At 34.0% G+C, this 18,958-nt stretch overlaps 3 protein-coding genes across 4 annotated transcripts; 1 reads left to right on the top strand and 2 right to left on the bottom strand.

Moving 5' to 3' along the window:
- The first annotated feature begins 4,376 nt into the window (after nucleotides 1–4,376).
- LOC7472589 (putative F-box protein At4g17565) lies at nucleotides 4,377–6,044 on the top strand. The gene has a single exon (XM_002305975.4). It carries the CDS (start codon nucleotides 4,386–4,388, stop codon nucleotides 5,757–5,759), a length of 1,374 nt encoding a protein of 457 aa, XP_002306011.2. The 5' UTR covers nucleotides 4,377–4,385; the 3' UTR covers nucleotides 5,760–6,044.
- A 145-nt stretch (nucleotides 6,045–6,189) lies between these two features.
- LOC7472588 (peroxidase 47) lies at nucleotides 6,190–7,834 on the bottom strand. Its single transcript, XM_002305315.4, has 4 exons — nucleotides 7,464–7,834; nucleotides 7,079–7,267; nucleotides 6,817–6,979; nucleotides 6,190–6,729 (listed from the first exon to the last, which is right to left on the bottom strand). The coding sequence occupies exons 1-4, from the start codon at nucleotides 7,677–7,679 to the stop codon at nucleotides 6,347–6,349; spliced, it is 951 nt and encodes a 316-aa protein (XP_002305351.1). The 5' UTR covers nucleotides 7,680–7,834; the 3' UTR covers nucleotides 6,190–6,346.
- A 2,115-nt stretch (nucleotides 7,835–9,949) lies between these two features.
- LOC7463016 (PHD finger protein At1g33420) lies at nucleotides 9,950–15,687 on the bottom strand. Of its 2 annotated transcripts, none has more exons than XM_002305314.4 (5): nucleotides 14,977–15,687; nucleotides 13,674–13,800; nucleotides 12,936–13,151; nucleotides 11,403–12,020; nucleotides 9,950–10,939 (listed from the first exon to the last, which is right to left on the bottom strand). In XM_002305314.4, exons 1-5 carry the CDS (start codon nucleotides 15,341–15,343, stop codon nucleotides 10,201–10,203), a joined length of 2,067 nt encoding a protein of 688 aa, XP_002305350.1. In that variant the 5' UTR covers nucleotides 15,344–15,687; the 3' UTR covers nucleotides 9,950–10,200. The 2 variants fall into 2 exon arrangements, with proteins under 2 accessions (XP_002305350.1, XP_024455614.1); XM_024599846.2 differs by having other exon boundaries at nucleotides 13,953–15,275.
- Nucleotides 15,688–18,958: the final 3,271 nt, after the last annotated feature.

Below are 18,958 nucleotides of genomic sequence, written 5' to 3'. Positions count from 1 at the left end.
CAAAAATTTTAAAAGTGTGTCAATGAAGTTTTTTGTCTTTTCATCATGATTATTTCATTGTTATCATGTCATCTTAGAGACAATTTGATATTTTACTATATATATATATATATATATATATATATATATATATATATATATATATAAACGAAAAAACAAAAAGTTATCATGCACTTACCAACATGTAATTTACACCCACCACACCCTTCAAGCAGTGCGTGCAACACCTCATAGCTATTAAAATTCTCTTTTCATCGTGTCAATGAAAGCATTGTTGTATTTTCTTCCTTTTAGGTAGGCGTATGAGGTTGATAGTTGCATGGTTAGTCTTTTGCGATGTTTTTTTTCTTTCTTTTCTCTCTCCTCCCCTTGAAATTCATGTTGGCTATGCAAGATTTTAGAGTTATCCTCTAATTTATGAGAATTTCCACTTTGATCCTTATTCTTTTTATTTCTAATTTTGTTCTATGACTCTTTTGGAAAGATTTAATTTTTTTTTTCTATTTCATCTTTTAGTCCCAATTTAGGATATGTGATTTTTTCTAATTTGGTTCTCATTCTTTTCATTGTTTTTTTTTAGCATTTTTTTTCTTTTCAATTTCACCCTTTAATAAAAAAAATTTGTTTTATTTCAATTTTGATCCTCATTCTTTTGATTTTTTTTTCTTTTTGTCTTTTTTTAAATTAATTTTTATTTTTAATCCCCCTTTCAATTAAAGATAAAATTTATTTTGTGTTTCAATTTTTATTCTCGTTTTTTAATTGCTATTTTTCTAATCCTTTTTGTATATTTGAGATTCTTCTTTTCAATCTCATTCTTCAACATTTGATTAATTGAGAATTGTGTTTCATAGTTTTTCTAGATAGGGTGTTTTCAGTCTAATAACTTGTGTCATAGGTTTCGAAAGTTAACGCGGGCTTATATTTGTTTTTTTTAGTGGACTTTGTGATTTTCTTTGTTTTCTTTTCTATCGGGTTAATGTGATATCATGACCTAAGTTGCAGGTTTGACAAGATAACCTAGATCGTGAGTTTGACAGTATAACCTAGGTTGCAGGTTTAGTGGGATAACCTAGGTTGGCTCGTCCCTGATTATTGGGGTTACAGGTTTGTCATGCTAACTCGAGTTGATTCGAGCTGATTTTTTTCGATCTTTTTTTATCAATTTTATCCTTCTGTATTTAATGTGCTAAGAATCGAGCTATATTATTGTCTCTCTTTGGAAAAAATTCCCAATTTATTATGATCAATTTTTATTTTAAATTTAGTCCATTTATTATTATTATTGATTTGTGTTCCTTATTTGAAACTCATTTACGACAATTGAGCATTATTTTTTATGAAAAACAAAATCAAACCCGCGATATAGCACATGTCCCCAACCAATATAGTCTACTTGACATTATGCAATAAATTGAATTTTATTGTTCATAATCATATAATATATTTGAAGTGGTAACGCCATATGCAACCATGAACTAAGGTTGTGGAAAATCAAAATATATTGGTATTAACCTATCGATGTAGTTTTGAAAGAAAATTCAAGCTTTAAGATTTTGTCAATGGTGTTGGGTAGTTAAAGTATAAGGGCCCGTTTGGAAACATGGTTAAACCCGTGTTTCTAAAAAATTGAAATTTGTTTTTGTTTAAAATTAATATTTTTTTTTAGTGTTTTTAAATCGTTTTGATGCGCTGATATAAATTTTTTTTTTAAAAAATAAAAAAATTATTTTGATGCATTTTTAAGCGAAAAACATTTTGAACCGCCACCACTACCACAATTCCAAATAAGCTCTAAGGCCTTCACGAGTCTTTACTACCAAATACAATACTTGTCGAGGTTTGTGGCATTTCTAATAGAAATGGTAATGAGTACTCATGGGTTAGATTTTTTACTATTTATGTCCTATTTATTATCTATTAGATAAAAAATTTAGATATTCATAATCATATATATCGGGTTTCGGCTATCCATATGAGTATTATATAATAATTAATATATATATATAGTAAAAAATATAAATAAAAATAATTATCTGACTATTATATATTATAATAGTAAGATAATTATTTTTATTTATATTTTTTATTATATATATATATATCTGTGTGCGCGTGTGCGCGCGTGCGCGTGTGTGATATGTATATATCATATTGTATTAAAAAAAAACAAATCTAAATGTTCTACAAATATATTTATATAATATAAATATATGTTTTAGATTAGATTAGGTAGGTTTCAGTTCAGATTTGATAATATTTATACTCACTAATTACCCATTAAATAAGATAAATATCCAAAAACATTCTCATCCATTTAAGTTAAGTCAAGTCGGTATTCATCAGGTTGAAATTAAATTTTCATCTCTACTTCCTTACCATGCAGAATTTTGAGGATTCATGCAGTATAGTTAGGTTTATTAAGCTGGAGTAGAGAATTTCTTCTACAATGTGCTCAGATGATTCTTGATATCCTTAATAATGGAGATAATCAGATCTTAATTTTCTCTCCTATTCCTGACAATGGAGTTTTTTTTTATTGGAATAGGTGGTCACGGCTTTAAAATTTATCTTAAAAGTTTATTTTTATCTTTCTTTTTTTCTTAAATAACTAGTCCCTTTAATTTTTTAAAATCTAATTTTGTTACCAAACTTCATTTTCATTATTTTTCAATTCTTTTTTTTGTGGGATGAGAGAGAGGGACTTGTCGGATTCGAGTGTAGAGAGAAAGTTGTTGTTGACTAGAATTTTGGCTACTAAAATAGTCGATTTTTGTGTCAAATTTTTTCATATGATGAGAGGAGTTCGAATAGAGTGTGTATTTTTTTTTTATCTTGAAAGTTTCTAAAAAAATAGATCTGATTTTGGAAAGATTTTAGGTTTTAGGTTTTGAGATGTTTTTTTTGGTGTTTTTTTTAAGATCATAAATTGGTTTAACAAGGTTTATATGGTTTTTTCTAGGTGTTTTTGGTTGAAAAAAGAGTTTTTAAGTTAAAAAACATGAACCCTATTTTTTCGACCACCATGATGACTGAAATCTAGGAATCCTGATGATATGTCGTCTATTTTTTTTCAAAAGAAAACATCGTCCGCCCCATTAACTTAAAAAAATAAAAATCAAAGGCCTGCATGTGGGTCATTTCTTGATAGGATAGATACTTGGCCTGACTTACCAGGACGATAAGTGTCTGGCGTTATTTTTTTTTCTTCTTTTGATTTTTTTAAATAATACCTTTTTTTATGTTTTTTTTACATAATTTTTAAGTTTTTGTTTTAATTAACACTCCTTCTTTATGAATTTTTTGGCTTATTTAGTATTTTTTAAATGATGATAATTTTTAATTATATTTGGTGTATTTAATTTTTGAGGATGTTAGCATGATTCATCGGTAATTGTTTTTTATATAGATTAAATTTATTTTTTTATAATATTTTTAATATGTACAGCTTTGCATGGTTTATTTTTCCTTTAATTTTATTCAACAAATTTTATTTGTTTGTCGATTTCTGTAAAAAAATAATTTTAATAAACAAACTCATTAAATACAATCATGCAAATGATTTGTATTGCGATATTAAATATCTTAATATATGCTTGTTTTTTTAATTTTTTCAGTCTCATTTTTATTTATCAACAATTTATTTTTCTATTGAATTATATCTATCTTATGATATATAATACAAGATAAACATATAATCTGAACATATCTTATTTTTAAATCATGAATTTGATGTGTTAGCCTAGTTTTGTCCGAAATAATAATTTTTTATTTGTTATTGTTATTTAATTTTTTTTATTATATTATTAAATTAATCAAGATTTAACTCGGTTATGAATTTCTCTTAATTTTTTAAAAAATATAATCATTTTCTAATTTATTCTTTTAAGTTAAAAATCCTTTTGACACGGAATACCAATCTAGTTCCTAATCCAAAAAAGTAAAGGCAAACTATCAAGCCTGGAGAGATTAAGCAACGCTCCACGATAATTCCAATGGCTATCCAAAGATAGAGAGGATCATCATTATAAAATCCAATCCTAATCCAAATCCAAATCCAACAAGAACGGTTAAGATTATTATTATTATTGTAATTATTGTTATGGCTATTCCATGTAAGTGACGAGGTAAGAATTTGATTTTTAAGAGGGAAATAGGATTATTTTTTTATATTAATAATGTTATTTGCTTTTTTTTTAAAAAAGAAAAAATAATGTTTTAAGAAAAAAAATCCTGATAGCAACAGGATTGGTTAGGTTTCTGATTTGAATTCAAATCCCATCAAGAATCCATGCAGGAAAGGGAAACTATCGATCGAACCTCTCTATATATATCTGAACAGATTTAAGCAACGTTCCACATTAATTCCAATGGCTATCAAAAGAATGAGAGGACCATCACCGCCAAGCATTGCTAACACTGAAGCCAGAAGAAGATCATCATCAATGCCTAAATGGGGTCAGCTTGTTGGTGATGTTTTACTTCAAATTCTTAACCGTCTGTCCTTCGTCGATGTTCAACGAGCCAAAACTGTTTGTTCGCATTGGAATTCTGTTGCGAAACAACTTAAACTCTACACAAAGTTCCATCGAATTCCTTGGCTCTTGATTCCTCCTCAAGATGAAGAAAGTAATGCGAGCAGCGACACCAATACCAAGCTATTCAGTATTGAAGATGGACAACTTTATAGTAGCAAGTATGCTGCGTCGAAGGAGATTTGTTGTCAGAGTTTTTGTGTTGGATCATCTCATGGATATATGATCTCCATCAACTGTGAAAGAAACAACCTTTTTGTTTTCAACCCTCTAACCGAGAAACGAACAGAACTTCCTGCAATGGACACTTTCTTGGGGAGAATAATTGAGGATATGGATAATGGAGGCGAATACCTTATTAAATTTGCTCCTGAAGCTTCCTCAGATTCCAGATTTTATAGGGGGTGGACGTGTTCAAGACAGCTGAGAGAGCACTTTATTCAAAAGGCTATTTTGTCATGCGACCCATGTCATAATAAGAGCTACGGAGTGGTACTAATCTGTTGTCAAAACTCGAGAATCGCTTTCTGTCAGTGTGGAGATAGTGGGGCAATGTCATGGATGTATCTTGAAGGTATGGATGCCCCGTTCGTTGATATTATGTGCCATGAAAATAAACTATATGTACTCGCGAATTGTGGCAGTCTTGCTGTTTGGGACTTGGGATCTGATAGTTTTCCAGTAAGCACAAAGACCATAACGAGTCTTTTCTCTTGTGCATCATTGCGGCAAACGCTGAATGTTTCGAGTGATCTTTACACCTCCAGACTTTACCTGGTGGAATCATCTGGTGGGGTTTTGCTCGTTGTGAGGCGCATAGGGGAATTTGTTGACGAGGAAGGTAGGGTGTTGCACGAAGGAGACTTGCTTACTGACAAGGCTGCTGAACCTTTGGTTTGTGCATACAGGACATTGCTATTTGGCTTGTTTAGGATGGATTTTGACAAGGAAACATGGGTGAGCATGACATCGTTGGATGATCAAGCAGTATTCGTGGGTGGAAATCACTCCGCATCAGTCTTAACTTGCGATCTTCCAGGATGCGAAAAGAATTCTGTTTACTTTACTGATGATTACTGGGAGCGAATGAACGAGGATTATTTGTATGGTGGCCATGATATGGGTGTTTTTAACTTGAAAGACAAAAGTGTCAAGCATTTTTATCAATTGGATGCACTGAAGATTCAACCTCCACCCTGTTGGTTCCTTCCAAATCCATGGTAGACCCATATCAGGAGTTTCCATGATGATAATCAGGCTCTGTTTTATCTGGGATGTCACTTGTTTCTTGCTAGCTTTGTCTGATGGATTGCTTCTTGATAGTTGTTGTGCTATCAACTTTCTGTAATGCATTCAACCACCGCCCTGTTGGATCCTTCCTAATCCATGGTAGAGATATATCAGGAGCTTTCTTGATTACTTCAAATAGTCTGTTTCTGCTGGCTTCTCTGCTTTCGATTTGCTGCTACTCCTACTTTACCTCTGCCGCAGATGCTACTCAGGCTTCTGGCAGCTGGAAACAAGTTACAGCTGTGCTCTATCTGACTCTAGCTTTAGCCTTTCTATCACTTGTTTCTTGTCAGCATTATCTGATGATTTTCTTTAGGATTCGCTTGTGCTTCTTGAATAGAACTAAATCTTCAAGACAAACAAGAAATAGAACCACACTCTTTATTGATAATTTTATTGCATCTTTAAACAAAGTATACAAAAAGTACAAGGATAATCCATCGCATATAAGACCGGAATCATCAATAATCTACTCAAGGACAAGTCTCTTCTCTTAATCTACAAGAACCATCTCACAACATTTAGTTTACTTTACGGCAATCTGCTCTTACTTCTCCTTTTGATCCTTCCTTAACATCAAGCAAGCTCATTTTCACCATTGCCCGTTGAAAATCAAGGAAAAACATGGCCTGGTTCATAGCATAGTTATTGACAATTGCTTTGGTTTCTGGATTATTGTATAGGGTTTGGTCTGAAAATAGGACTCCAGCTTTCCTTTGCAATGCTTGGAAGTAGAAGCTATCAAAATTATTTCTTGTCACGTCAAAGGATTGTTCTGCATTGTCCCCACCACTACATGTTTTGGCCAATGCCTTCGAAAAGTCTGAGTCCATAGTTGGATCAACAGGGTCACTCAACCTAGTTTTGAACGATGAGCACCTTGCCACTCCCAGTGTATGTGCCCCTGCATAAACCAAGTGATGACCACAGAACGACGATGAGCACCTTGACACTCCTAGTAATTTGATAGGTGAAGAAGATGAATACTTACCAGACAAAGCAACCATGTATTGGGCACTGAAACCACGTTTGCCAAAGACTCTAACGAGCTCAGAGGCATTAAAAGTGGGGAAAGGCAAATTGATAGTGTCTTCAATTTTAGACCTTCTTCCATCTTTTCTTCCTTTTGGTATGTCATACACTGGACCTCCTGACTGTGATTCCCACCATCACCAGACAATTCATATATCAGTAGATGCTAAGCATTGAAAGAAGAAGAAAAAAAAAACAGAATATTGAAAGAATTTTGTTACCCAAGAAACAGCCTCTCTAGCAGCCATTGCAACAATATCAGCACAGGAGACAACACCAGGGCATTGGTTTTCAAGTTGCTCCTTTACATCATCAATTAATTCAAAGCCTCTAACACTCAGATTTCCTGGAGAATCCTTCTCTGCTGTGTTATCCTTTGTTGAGTCCAGCAGGATAGACCCATCACATCCCTATTTCAAGTTATTTCAACAGTCAAACACAAAGAGAGATCATTGGACACTCTTGCTGGTATTTGTATCTATATTAACCCTAACACTTGACTTGTGGAACCTTTTAACAAAACTACACGTAAACCCCACATGAATGTGAGAGAGGTGTATGTGCACTGAGAGCGTAAACAGTTAAAGAGAGAAAAGGGTTGATTACTTGTATCCAGCAATCATGAAAATGCATTCTAACAAGAGCAGCTGCTAAGGTAGGATCAGACTGCAAAGCACTTGACACTGTGCTCCTCACAATTGGCTCTGCTAACGGGCAATTGAAAACATAGTAGTTCATGCTCAGGCCATCTGCTCCAAATCTATAACCACCTGCTATTAACTCCATCAATAAGACCACGCCAAGAAAATTAGCCAAAACCATCTTTGTTAGCTTCGAAGGGAACTCTACGAGCAGTATATGGCGAAGGCTAAGAATGCAATGGGAGAGATTTGGAGTAGCTAGGTTGATTGAAGAGTGAAGAGGAAGTTAGCAATGTGTTTGTGTATATATAAACGCGAATGATTGGAGAAAGGTTGCCCCAAAGAGATATTAGTAAATTTTGGACAATGCATGCAGGGTTAGAAGATAGTGGATCCATCATTTTCTCCACCTAATTACTATAGTCTAGCTAGCTAGTTGTGATTAATATAAATTATAATAATCTTGCTTACTTTATGTTAATTATAGATTAAATAATGCGTGCTGATTAACACATTAATTTGCATGTAGATGTAGGGAGACACGTAACAAAGTCACAACAATTAGTGTTCCTTGAATATTCGATCCCAGACAAATTAACCATGATGCCTGCTTTCAAACCATCACCATACATGCATATAGGAACATTGGATTCGAATGAAATTGCACAAGAATGGCGAGAGAGTTCATAACCCTTTTCTAGTCGACTAATTTTTAATCAATAGAGAGTTCAATTAGCATTAGCATTCGTATCCTTGGATTTGATCATCATCTTCCGAGAAAGAGATGTTAATTTCAAGTATCTTCTTTTTCAATTGAAAATAATTAAGACAAAAATGTGAAGTTGTTGTTAGCAAGTGTTAAGACCTAGAGACAATAATAATAATAGAATGTTTGATTGAAAAGATTAAAAAAAAAAGATATATTTTTGAAAATTTTAAAATGAATTATGCTATCAGAACAGGAAATATATGGACATATTGTTTTTCTATCTTTATCATTTTTTTTATTATTATTATTGTATCAATGTTAGAGAATAATATAAATTATATTTTGAGACCTCACCTAACAACTTAAGTTTTTTGGTTGAATTGGTTCTTTAACATAGTATTAGAACCTTAATGACCAAGCGGTCACGAGTTTGAATCTCATTATCCTTATTTATTTGATAAAAATTAAACACAAAATAATACGAGTCTGAACAAGTTTCAAGCCACTTGAGGAGGTATATTAGAGAATAATATAAATTATATCATACTACCTCACCGATGATGATATTATCACATGAGGGATTAATTTGGTGGTAAAAAGAATTGTGCTATTTCTTTAACAAAACAAGGCTCAAATGTACTAAAGTAAATTCGTGACGGCTTCTTTTACTCAATTTTCTCATAATCCCACTAGTTTTTTTCTTAACCATTGTTATTCTAGAACAATGACTTGTTTGGAAATGCATCCTATTCACATTGATTGACCCCTTGACCAACTACTAAATAGACTTAACTAATCTAGAAAAATCTCATCACAGCAAAACCTAGTTACTTGTCAACCCCACTTCGAGGTAAACCTCCCCACTTATGACCTAACATGAGCATCCATGCTGAAGTAAAACCTTAAACTAGTTGATTAGAAGTTTGTGCGAGCTGGTTGACTCTGAATGGTAATTATCAAGACTTTGAATATAATCACTAAAAAAAGACTTAGCACCGTGCAAGATTCAAACAATATATTAATGAAAACACAGTGACACAATGACTTGTGTGTGATGGAGGAGGGGGGGGGGAGGCAATGTTACCCACGTAGATCAAGATTCAGTGGGGGGTGGCGGTGGGGGATGCAGCTGGTTTCCATTTGAAAGAAAAAACAATTACAATGGAGCATGAAGTGGAGGAAGCTTCATATGCAATCAAAAGCTTCTTTTTGGGCATGAGATTTCAACTTGCTTTATTGAGTGCATTGGACACATGTAGTGGTGGTGCCATCTTCTCTCTCTGCTTTTATAATCTCTTACTTCCATTCTCCTGTGAGTGCTTCTCACACTGTTTTTTCCTTTTCTTTGGATTTATGTGATTGGTATCAATTTTCTTCCGAGCAATCTTGATATTTTAACTGAAGCTCTCTCTCTTATAATTCCTTGACAGTTTCCCTACAAAACGGTGTCATTTTTTTTACTGAATAAAATTATATTTCGATAAGAACATGGATGGGGAGATTTCACAGAGAATTTTATGAGGTTTAGAGATAAAATTGATACCGTACATGGATGAAAAGCGACTCCCTCCTACCGGGGTCAACCAAATAGCCACTTTCCCTTTAGTTTGATGTCAAATATTCAAGGAATACGCACGCACGCGCGCATCAAGCCAAACACAATCAGTCAAGAAACTCCCCATCCATCCTACACAGCCAATCGAGGCAGGCATCAAGCAGTAAATACGAATTCACAGTTGACATCCATGCTAATTCCTTCTTTTTTTTTACTCGGTTAGGGTTTATGTACAGAAAAGACAAACACCAGACCAGACAAGTGCTGGAAAGAGAGACCACGATTGCATTTGATGTGTACATATTCACCCTAGCATTGGAGGGAAAACTAGCCTGTGAAAACGATGGAAAAGAGAACATTTACAGCCTCTTGATTTTTGGCGACATCCTCTTTCCACAGCTTCTGCCATTGCCACCAACGTGGTAAGTTATCGTCTCTTCAGAGGCTGGATCCTCTACATCTAAGACAGACAAACTTGGCAGGCACTGAATCAGAATCCGGAATGCCAGAGCACCTGGTGTGTTGCCACACTCCACAGACATCACAAGCTAACATTCTCTCTCCATCATCGTCTTTTGCCCCACAGCAGCAGTCCACAGTCCATCCCTCGGTTCCTCTTTCCATTCTAAATTTACCAAGACCATTTTTTCCGAGGCATCTCCCTCGGAACTGAACAGATTCAGCTGACCCTATCAAGAGCTTGACCTGGGTGGAATCATCAACACCACTATAGCCGAGAAGCTCTTCAGCATGGAATCTTCTGAACATCAAATACACATCTTGAAACGCCCTGGATGCTTCTCGCTTGAGATCAAATACTGTAGCATTTGAAGGCAAGACTACTGTTTCTGGGGGAAGATTTGGGACATTTTCTTCCAACTGATCAACAATCTCCACCTCACATGACAGGAATATAGTATTTGGTACAGACGCCACCGTTGTTTCACACTTGTTGTAGTCCTTCATGAACTGCTTGCAGTCCAGAAGTTTCCTGGCTGAGATGATCCCAGCATCACTTGTGACCTCATGTCCAAAGCTCAACATTGTTTGAGGGAGTAGCATGTTTTCATAAAGGAATCTCAGGTCCTGTATAAGGTTTTCTTCAGAAGGGCAGGTAATGACAGTAGAGCCAATGGCAGCAGCAGTGCTATTTAAGGAAGGATTTCCAGGTTCCAGTCTGTATCAAATTGGAACACAAAGTTAATACAATAGCACTGCACTGAAAAATTGCACTACATAAAATTCGAAGCAAATGACAGGACCTCCCAAGGGAAAAAGGGGTTTAGATCTCAGCCCTAATAATTAACAATACCATCCAGCTCCATCATAACCCTGAACTCAAATTGTTTTTTTTTTTTTTTTTGTATCAGTTTCCAAAACATAGTTTTCCCAGAAAAGTGAAATAATAAAAATTACTTTCAAAACCATTCATGTCTTTCCAAGATCCATTTTGTGCACAAAGAAGATGATTGCTATGTTGACCATTAGTTTAATCATTGCCAAATTAGAAGAAGAATAGGATATCGCAGTTAATATAATAAAACTGGAGAACTGCCGGACAGCCAGAAAACCTCTTCAAATTTTAAGTTGTTCTATATATGCCAATCATGAATCAAGTAATGGATAGATTAACTGCTAACCTGTACTCAAAAGCACCCGAACTAGGATTGCATCGAGAGCTAACAATCATTCCATCAGCTGCAAATTTCCCTCCAAGTTCTTTCAGGCAATGATCAAGGAGCTCTGGAGGAGCCACTTTGAAAACAGCGCCTCTAAGTGCACGCCAACTTACCCAGTTGGACCCAGACACTGCTCGTAGTACTCTAAACATGGCTTCTTCAACACGTTCAATATCACCCCGAGTCCATGAAGGAGAAATCCCTGGTGCATAAAAAGGACACTTCTTGCAACTAGAATCATCAACCCCTGAGGTAGACTTGTGAGCATCGTGGATCAAACTTGTCAAATAACAGAAAAGATCTCTAGTATTTACAAGCTCATGATCTGACAAAGATTGGTAAAACTTTATTGTATCCTGCAAGCGAGTGTGTGTTTTCTGTCCTTCGGAAAGAAAGATGGACACAGGTAGGCTGGAGAGTGTTTCAACAGCTGGCTTATAGGCATCAACTGTCAAACCAAAACTGCCAGCACCAAACTCATAGCCCCAGTCACCATACCACGAATGGCCTTTAGTGATAGCATGAAGTAGCCTGTACTCTATACCATACTTCTTTGATACATCCATCACACTGACCTTTCTGTTAATGCATGGAAAAAAGACAAAATAGTAGGTTTAATTCCCAGCTACAATTAGATGAAATCAGGAGGCTAACAGGATTCATGCTACCATACAAGAAAACCAACATCCAACAAGATTAAGAGAGTATAAAATATCAACTGCGTTTTGATCTCCAGAATAATATGTACAAAACCCTTGATTTCAAGAGAAGCATAAAACATTCTATCTACCAAATCACTAGACAAATTACAACTTCCACAAAATCCACACCAAAATGAATTAACAAAAATGAACATTTCAATGACCCAAAAGAACAGCCCCATAGATGGCTTCCACAAATTTCAGCCCTTCCACAGTTATGTTTGTCTTTTACAAGTAGCGGTCCAAAACATCAACTGCTTGTCTCAATCTCCCCGTATTCAAATTCTCCTAGACCATGAAATATCTTCCAAAGATAACATCTACTTAGAGGGTGTTTAAGAGTGTAGTAATAATTGTTATTCAAAGTGTTTTTCACTCAGAAATGAATCAAAATAATATTTTTTTTATTTTTTTAAAAAATCATTTTTGACATCAACACAATCTGAAAACACAAAAAAAAAATTAAGTAAAAAAAAAAATATTCAATTTTTTTCAAACGTGCTTTTGAAACACAAAAACAAACAAACGGGGTCTTAGAGAAACACACTGAAGAGCTGAAGGTTTATGTAGAGAACTCCAATAAATATTTTGAGCTAGCAAATATTAGAAATTATCTTCAACTTAACAGAACAGTCTCACTAAGTAACACGCATGAAACTGAGAGCTGAAGGTTTATGTAGAGAACTCCGACAAAAATTATGAGCTGGCAAATATTAGAAATTAATTTCAACTTAACAGAACACTCTCACCAAATAACAAGCATGAAATTGAAATGCAATAGAGAAATCCTAACCTGACTCCAAGACTTTTACATAACCGATCCCAAAAGTCCATGATATGGCATCCAGAAAGGACCCTGGAGCCCCCTTCTTTGCCATTTACCCTAAGAAGGTGCCCGTAACCATTTGCATGGATGACCCCATGTAAAAGATGAGTGGTGTCTTCCAACTGGTGATAGACCCACTCTTCTACATCATCTGCAGTTATTACATGGTCACATGCCTTGCACCTAAAATATAAAATTCAGAAGATCATCAAAAGCCACAAAAATGATGCAGATAAAGTACTAACTTCAAATCCACCAGGGTTATCAACAGGTATGATATTAGCATTAATCCCAGCATGAATCAAGTTCAATACACCAATGTATCAAAATTCAGTTCCATAAAGCAATTTGTAAAAGCTATTAAAACAGATCTAGTAAATTGTATCTTCAAGCAAGACTATGGGGCAGATAAAGTGTACTCGTGAGATTGTTAAAAGATAACCTATTTCCTTGGTCATGCTATCCCCAGACCACAAACATACATTTTTTACATCAAACAATAACAAAAGGAAAATTACAGCTTAACAGAGATCAACATAATGTACCAGCACAAAATTACTGTATATCATAATAAGTATGAACATTGCATTAATAGCATACAGTACTAAATTATGCCAAATAATAAAAGAACAAGATACCCTGTCCAACATATTATCACAATCAATGCTAAACAAGGCGAAGCTGAGGATAACTAAGGGTTCTCACCTTGATTCAGACAAATGCAGGATGTCTCCGCAGCAAGTGCATGGCTTATGATACCCACCAATCGAGTTACCGTCACCTTTAATGATAAAATGGTAACGCTTACTGCATACTGGATGTTCACTCCAACCTACCACGCAGAGGAAAAAAAAAACAAATAAGTAACACAAGCAAAATCTAAACAATCACAATACTATTTTCTAACACAGAAAATTCGAAAAACATAATCGAGCAATGACAGTGTAAGAACAAAAAAAAAAAAAACAAAAAAACACTTTTCACCTTCTAAGTCCATCAGATGACATTATGTTCAACTAAACACATCATAAGTTAATCTATCACCCACAATTTTTTCCTCAGAAAGCAATCAAACAGTCATACTCCAAAGTGGCCCCATGTTTAACCCCATAACTTCATCATTCTTTCATAAGCTACAAGATTGAGTCCACTCTCATCCATCTTTAGAATACCAGTTTTACATTAAGGGGAAAAAAATCATTCCATGGCCAACATTACAAACTTCTAGACGCATCAAAACATTCAAAAAAGGAAATTAAATTTGGTCAACTACCAAGCACCAACTACCCCAGTTGAGACCACAAAACGAAATATCCTATTCAAAGACAACAGTACCGTCAACTCATTATCCATTCCACAACCAAGCATTATTGCCCAAGCAACTGGAATAGTCAAAGCACAACATGGGTTTTACAACCAAAAACAAATTCATGATCCCCATCAAAAGAAGGCAACACAGGTGCATGCACGATACGGTCCCACCAAAACTAAACCAAAGGCTGGCCACCACAACAAGACAAGCAGGCATGCTGCATTACCCGCCAAAAAATGCTGAGAATAGCTGTCACGCAATAGCACCCATCAATAAAAAAAGGAAAACAACAAAAGCAGCGACCCAAAGCGCGCCACGTGTCAACAAGACATGTCTATCCTAACTGAGATAACATTAATCTACACCAGATCATTGTCTTTTGTCATTATTGCTCTGGGCCCCACATTACCCGTCCATCCAAGTCACACAACACCGCCAATTTCTCACGATAAGTTACCATCTTCTCGTTCACTCATTCAATAGGCACTCTCACGAGACGATCACGTGATATGGCGCGGTATTTTATTTTTTATTTATTTCACAAAAAGTAAAAAAAAAAACAAACTAGAGAGAGAGAGACACACACATAACAAGAGAGCTCTCGAGTTTCCCGCCCCGACCAACGAATGGCAAGGGAAGAGAAAGCGTGAAGGAAAAATAACGCGTTTTTCAGTAACTCGAGCTGAGTTAACTCACCAACAACTCGACACTGATCACAGTAAACAGTTCTAGATCTAGCCACATCCTCCTCCACCACATCCAAAGAAACCACCGCCGACCCCGCCTCTCCACCACCAGACTCCACTAAGTCGCCGACTCGAAACGAGATTTGCCATGTGAGCAGATGGGGGAAAAGCGAGGAGGGGGGAGGTAACAGCGCGTGTTCAGTTAAAAACGACCTGACGTTGGATCTGAAAGGACCGCGAGGTGGAGGAAGCGAAGATGAGGAGGAGGAGGAGGAGGAGGAGGAGGAGGAGGAGGAGGCAGGGAAAGTGAGGAAGTTATAGAGATCAGCTGTGACTCTCCTCTTCATCCTCTTAATTGGTCTCCCGTTAACAACCATATCCGTTACGGCGGCGCTTGAAGGGAAGGGAAGGGAAGTCAGGAATGTTCTAGATCTGGTAGATCTGACGGTGGAGATTAAAAGATTAGAGAGACAGGAAGTGTTTTGGTTATTAATATGAGATTGATAGAGTAAGTGAGAGGGGAAAACGAAACGTTTTGGGGGTGGGGGTGGGGAGAGTGGAGTGAGTGACTGTGATTTTGGATTTCAGAACAGCACGAGTTTGATTAGCATCATGTCCTTTTGATTTAGAGGAGAAATCCTAGCCGTTAAGAGTGCTGACTGGTTCTAGACGTTTACCAAATATCGAGGTCTTTTCATGGAGAGTTACTGTATTGCCCTTTATTGTGGGAACTAGGAAGTTTCGTTGATATTTTAGTGGGGTTTGTCGTTGATATTTTAGTGGGGTTTGGAATTTTGGTAGTAGGTAATTTTTAAAGTGTTATTTTATTAAAATTATATTAAAATAATATTTTTTATTTTTAAAAATTATTTTTAATATTAATATATTAATATATTAAAATAATGATTTGCAAACTTTTTAAAGTAAAAAAATAAAAATACTTAAATTTTTTTAAAATATAAAAATAAATCATCTTAAAAAAATAAAAAAATTATTTATTCATAAAAATTATTATTATTTATTTTAAAGGATATTGTGACAGTGTTTTAAAAAAAAAGTTTAAAATGGAATTGAAAATTCTTTACGCACCACTCCAATGTTTTAGCCACGTGATTTTTTATATTTGGTGATTTAGATTATTATTTTTTTAAAAAAATTATTTTTATTTTTTATTTTAAATTAATTTTTGTATGTTTTAAAATCGTTTTGATTTATTAATGTTAAAAATAATTTTTTAAAAATAAAAAATATATATTTTATGCATTTCTGAGTGAAAATATTATGAAAAACAACAGTTACTATACTCTTAAATATCCCCTTAATCTCAATTAATTTATAAATTAATTCAAATATATTTGTTATTATTTAAATATATAAACAAAAGATTATATTAATAATGACAATTTCATTGATGAGATAATCAATAAAATAGCATATTATTTTCAATGTTAATATATATACATGGCAGTATTACTAAGTTGATTTTTTAAGATGTTAATATGTTGATTTTAAAAAGAATATTGGGAAGATACCTGATTATTTACATGTAAAATAAATTGAAAATATATTTATAACTGAATAAAACAAAATATTAGCTAGATGGATGATAATCTCTTATACATTAAGCGAGATGCATCCTGAAAAGAGAAACATGAATGTTTAAATTTGTAAAAATATATTTTATTAGTTAAATATTTTTTTATAAAAATATATACACCGCGTTATTAATTATATATTAATGCTAAACACTACAATCTATGTATTTCAAGAAAATATTTCGTTGTGTCTTTGACGATGATTGTCTCCAAAATGTTTCAATCGATGACCTGAAATAGGTAGTTTTTAACTTTTAAGTCTTTTAGCTTCTGATCCTTTATCGTCTTCCTCTGAGCTGCTGTTAGCCCCGAGACATCAGCTTTTAGTACTAGAATTCCTCTTTTGACGAGACTCCAAAATTCCTTCGAGCGAAGGAAATTTTCCATCAACATTAACCAATGGTCGTAATGACCATCAAACTTAGGAATGACTGGCTGAATGAAACTTCCTTCTATAACCATATCTCACTCTTTCACTCCCTTGTTTCTCTCTTCTCTCTAACACTCGCAATCAGGCCCAATTAGGAGCTCTGATACCAAATTGTTGGAACAAATAGACTCTAAAGCAAAGACCTTTGAAGTTCTTTGAAGTTTATATGTTGTAGATCGAATGAAAGGGAATTGGCTTATAAAGCCATTACAAATAACTGAATAGCAAAATAACAGCCCAAGTCTTTAACAACCCTAAGATCATGGAAAACAACTAAGAAGCAGTCAAACATGAATCTGAAAAACAAAATGAGCTCCTAAACACTAGGAGTTATTAACAGATTCAAACTAGAGACCTAACACGCCATAAACTCTAGACGTTTAACATCTCTAACATTCCCTCCTCTAAATTGGAATTGTCAAAAGCAATCAGTTTACCTCAGCCAGAAACTTCATTCCCAGCGGCTCTCGAAACTTCACAAAACTCTTCATCTTCAAAGTCTTGGTCATAATGTCTGCAAGCTGCTCACTGGTACCATAATACTTTAACTCAACCACTCCATCCCTTGTGAGATTACACAGAAAATGAAACCTCACATCTATATGTTTGCTCCCCATGTAAAACTGGGTTTTTAGACAACTTAATAACAGATAAGTTATCACAAAACACAGTAATATACTTACTTTGAGAAGGGCTGAAATGATTAAGCACTCTCTTCATCTAAATACTCTGACAAGCACACGTTGCTGCTGCAACATATTATGTCTCTATTGTAGAAAGAGTTACAATGTAACAGTCCGACTGTACGACTTGCTCAATGTTAAAAGATTGCAACATATCCTCTTTATTTAAGAGTAATTTTTTTTCATCAAAAATTCGGCAGAGTTTCGTTTGTATTTAGAACATCCCAACTAATCGACTACTATCAATTTACTCAATCGACCCATCGTCACAAGGTCCCATAATTCTGGACCTTTCATCAAACATTATAATTCAACACCTTATACAATCCACACAATATATATATCCTACGAGTAAGTTCAATATGAACATAATCTACATATCATATCATAAAATTTAAAAGAAAATGAATACTAACATGTAAAGAAAGCATTTACAACATAATAAGTGTTCTTAAACATTTCAAAATGGTTAATTACAAGATGACTAAAATACTACATTCTAAGCTGAACTTTTATAAAAATACATCAAGGTTTACACAAAAGTATACTACCTAAATGCGATAATTCCTTTTTGTTTAAGTTAAATATTTACATAAGCTTGACAAAGTAGAGTCCTAAACTAATGATCTCCCTGGATATTTGATGGACTTGATACATAAATAAACATACCATTATGTTGATATATATATATATATATATATATATATATATATATATATATATATATATATATATATATATATATATATATATATATATATCCTACGAGTAAGTTCAATATGAACATAGTCTACATATCATATCATAAAATTTAAAAGAAAATGAATACTAACATGTAAAGAAAGCATTTACAACATAATAAGTGTTCTTAAACATTTCAAAATGGTTAATTACAAGATGACTAAAATACTACATTCTAAGCTGAACTTTTATAAAAATACATCAAGGTTTACACAAAAGTATACTACCTAAATGCGATAATTCCTTTTTGTTTAAGTTAAATATTTACATAAGCTTGATAAAGTAGAGTCCTAAACTAATGATCTCCCTGGATATTTGATGGACCTGATACATAAATAAACATACTATTATGTTGATATATATATATATATATATATATATATATATATATATATATATATATATATATATATATATATATATATGCTCATGTAATGTATACGAATGAAGTATTAATTTTCTATCGGATCCATAAGAATTCTAACAGAGAACTTATATATATTGCTTGTAAATCTTTTAACCCAATTAACACTCATTTGCATA

Source organism: Populus trichocarpa, chromosome 4 (assembly GCF_000002775.5).
Source record: "Populus trichocarpa isolate Nisqually-1 chromosome 4, P.trichocarpa_v4.1, whole genome shotgun sequence".
NCBI lineage: Eukaryota > Viridiplantae > Streptophyta > Magnoliopsida > Malpighiales > Salicaceae > Populus > Populus trichocarpa.
The sequence above is the reverse complement of the archived record's forward strand: the minus strand, read 5'-3'. Positions and strand labels throughout refer to the sequence as shown.

Bases quoted from the DNA above. Each gene is read 5' to 3' on its own strand.
- LOC7463016 (XM_002305314.4), bottom strand. From the start codon at position 15,343: ATGGTTGTTAACGGGAGACCAATTAAGAGGATGAAGAGGAGAGTCACA. The intron at 13,801-14,976 runs GTGAGTTAACTC...TCTGCGTGGTAG, and splicing joins TGATCAGTGTCGAGTTGTTG to GTTGGAGTGAACATCCAGTA. The intron at 13,152-13,673 runs GTGAGAACCCTT...TTTATATTTTAG, and splicing joins CTGCATTTGTCTGAATCAAG to GTGCAAGGCATGTGACCATG.
- LOC7472589 (XM_002305975.4), top strand. From the start codon at position 4,386: ATGAGAGGACCATCACCGCCAAGCATTGCTAACACTGAAGCCAGAAGA.
- LOC7472588 (XM_002305315.4), bottom strand. From the start codon at position 7,679: ATGGTTTTGGCTAATTTTCTTGGCGTGGTCTTATTGATGGAGTTAATA. The intron at 7,268-7,463 runs GTAATCAACCCT...AACTTGAAATAG, and splicing joins TTCATGATTGCTGGATACAA to GGATGTGATGGGTCTATCCT. The intron at 6,730-6,816 runs GTAAGTATTCAT...TGGTTTATGCAG, and splicing joins ATACATGGTTGCTTTGTCTG to GGGCACATACACTGGGAGTG.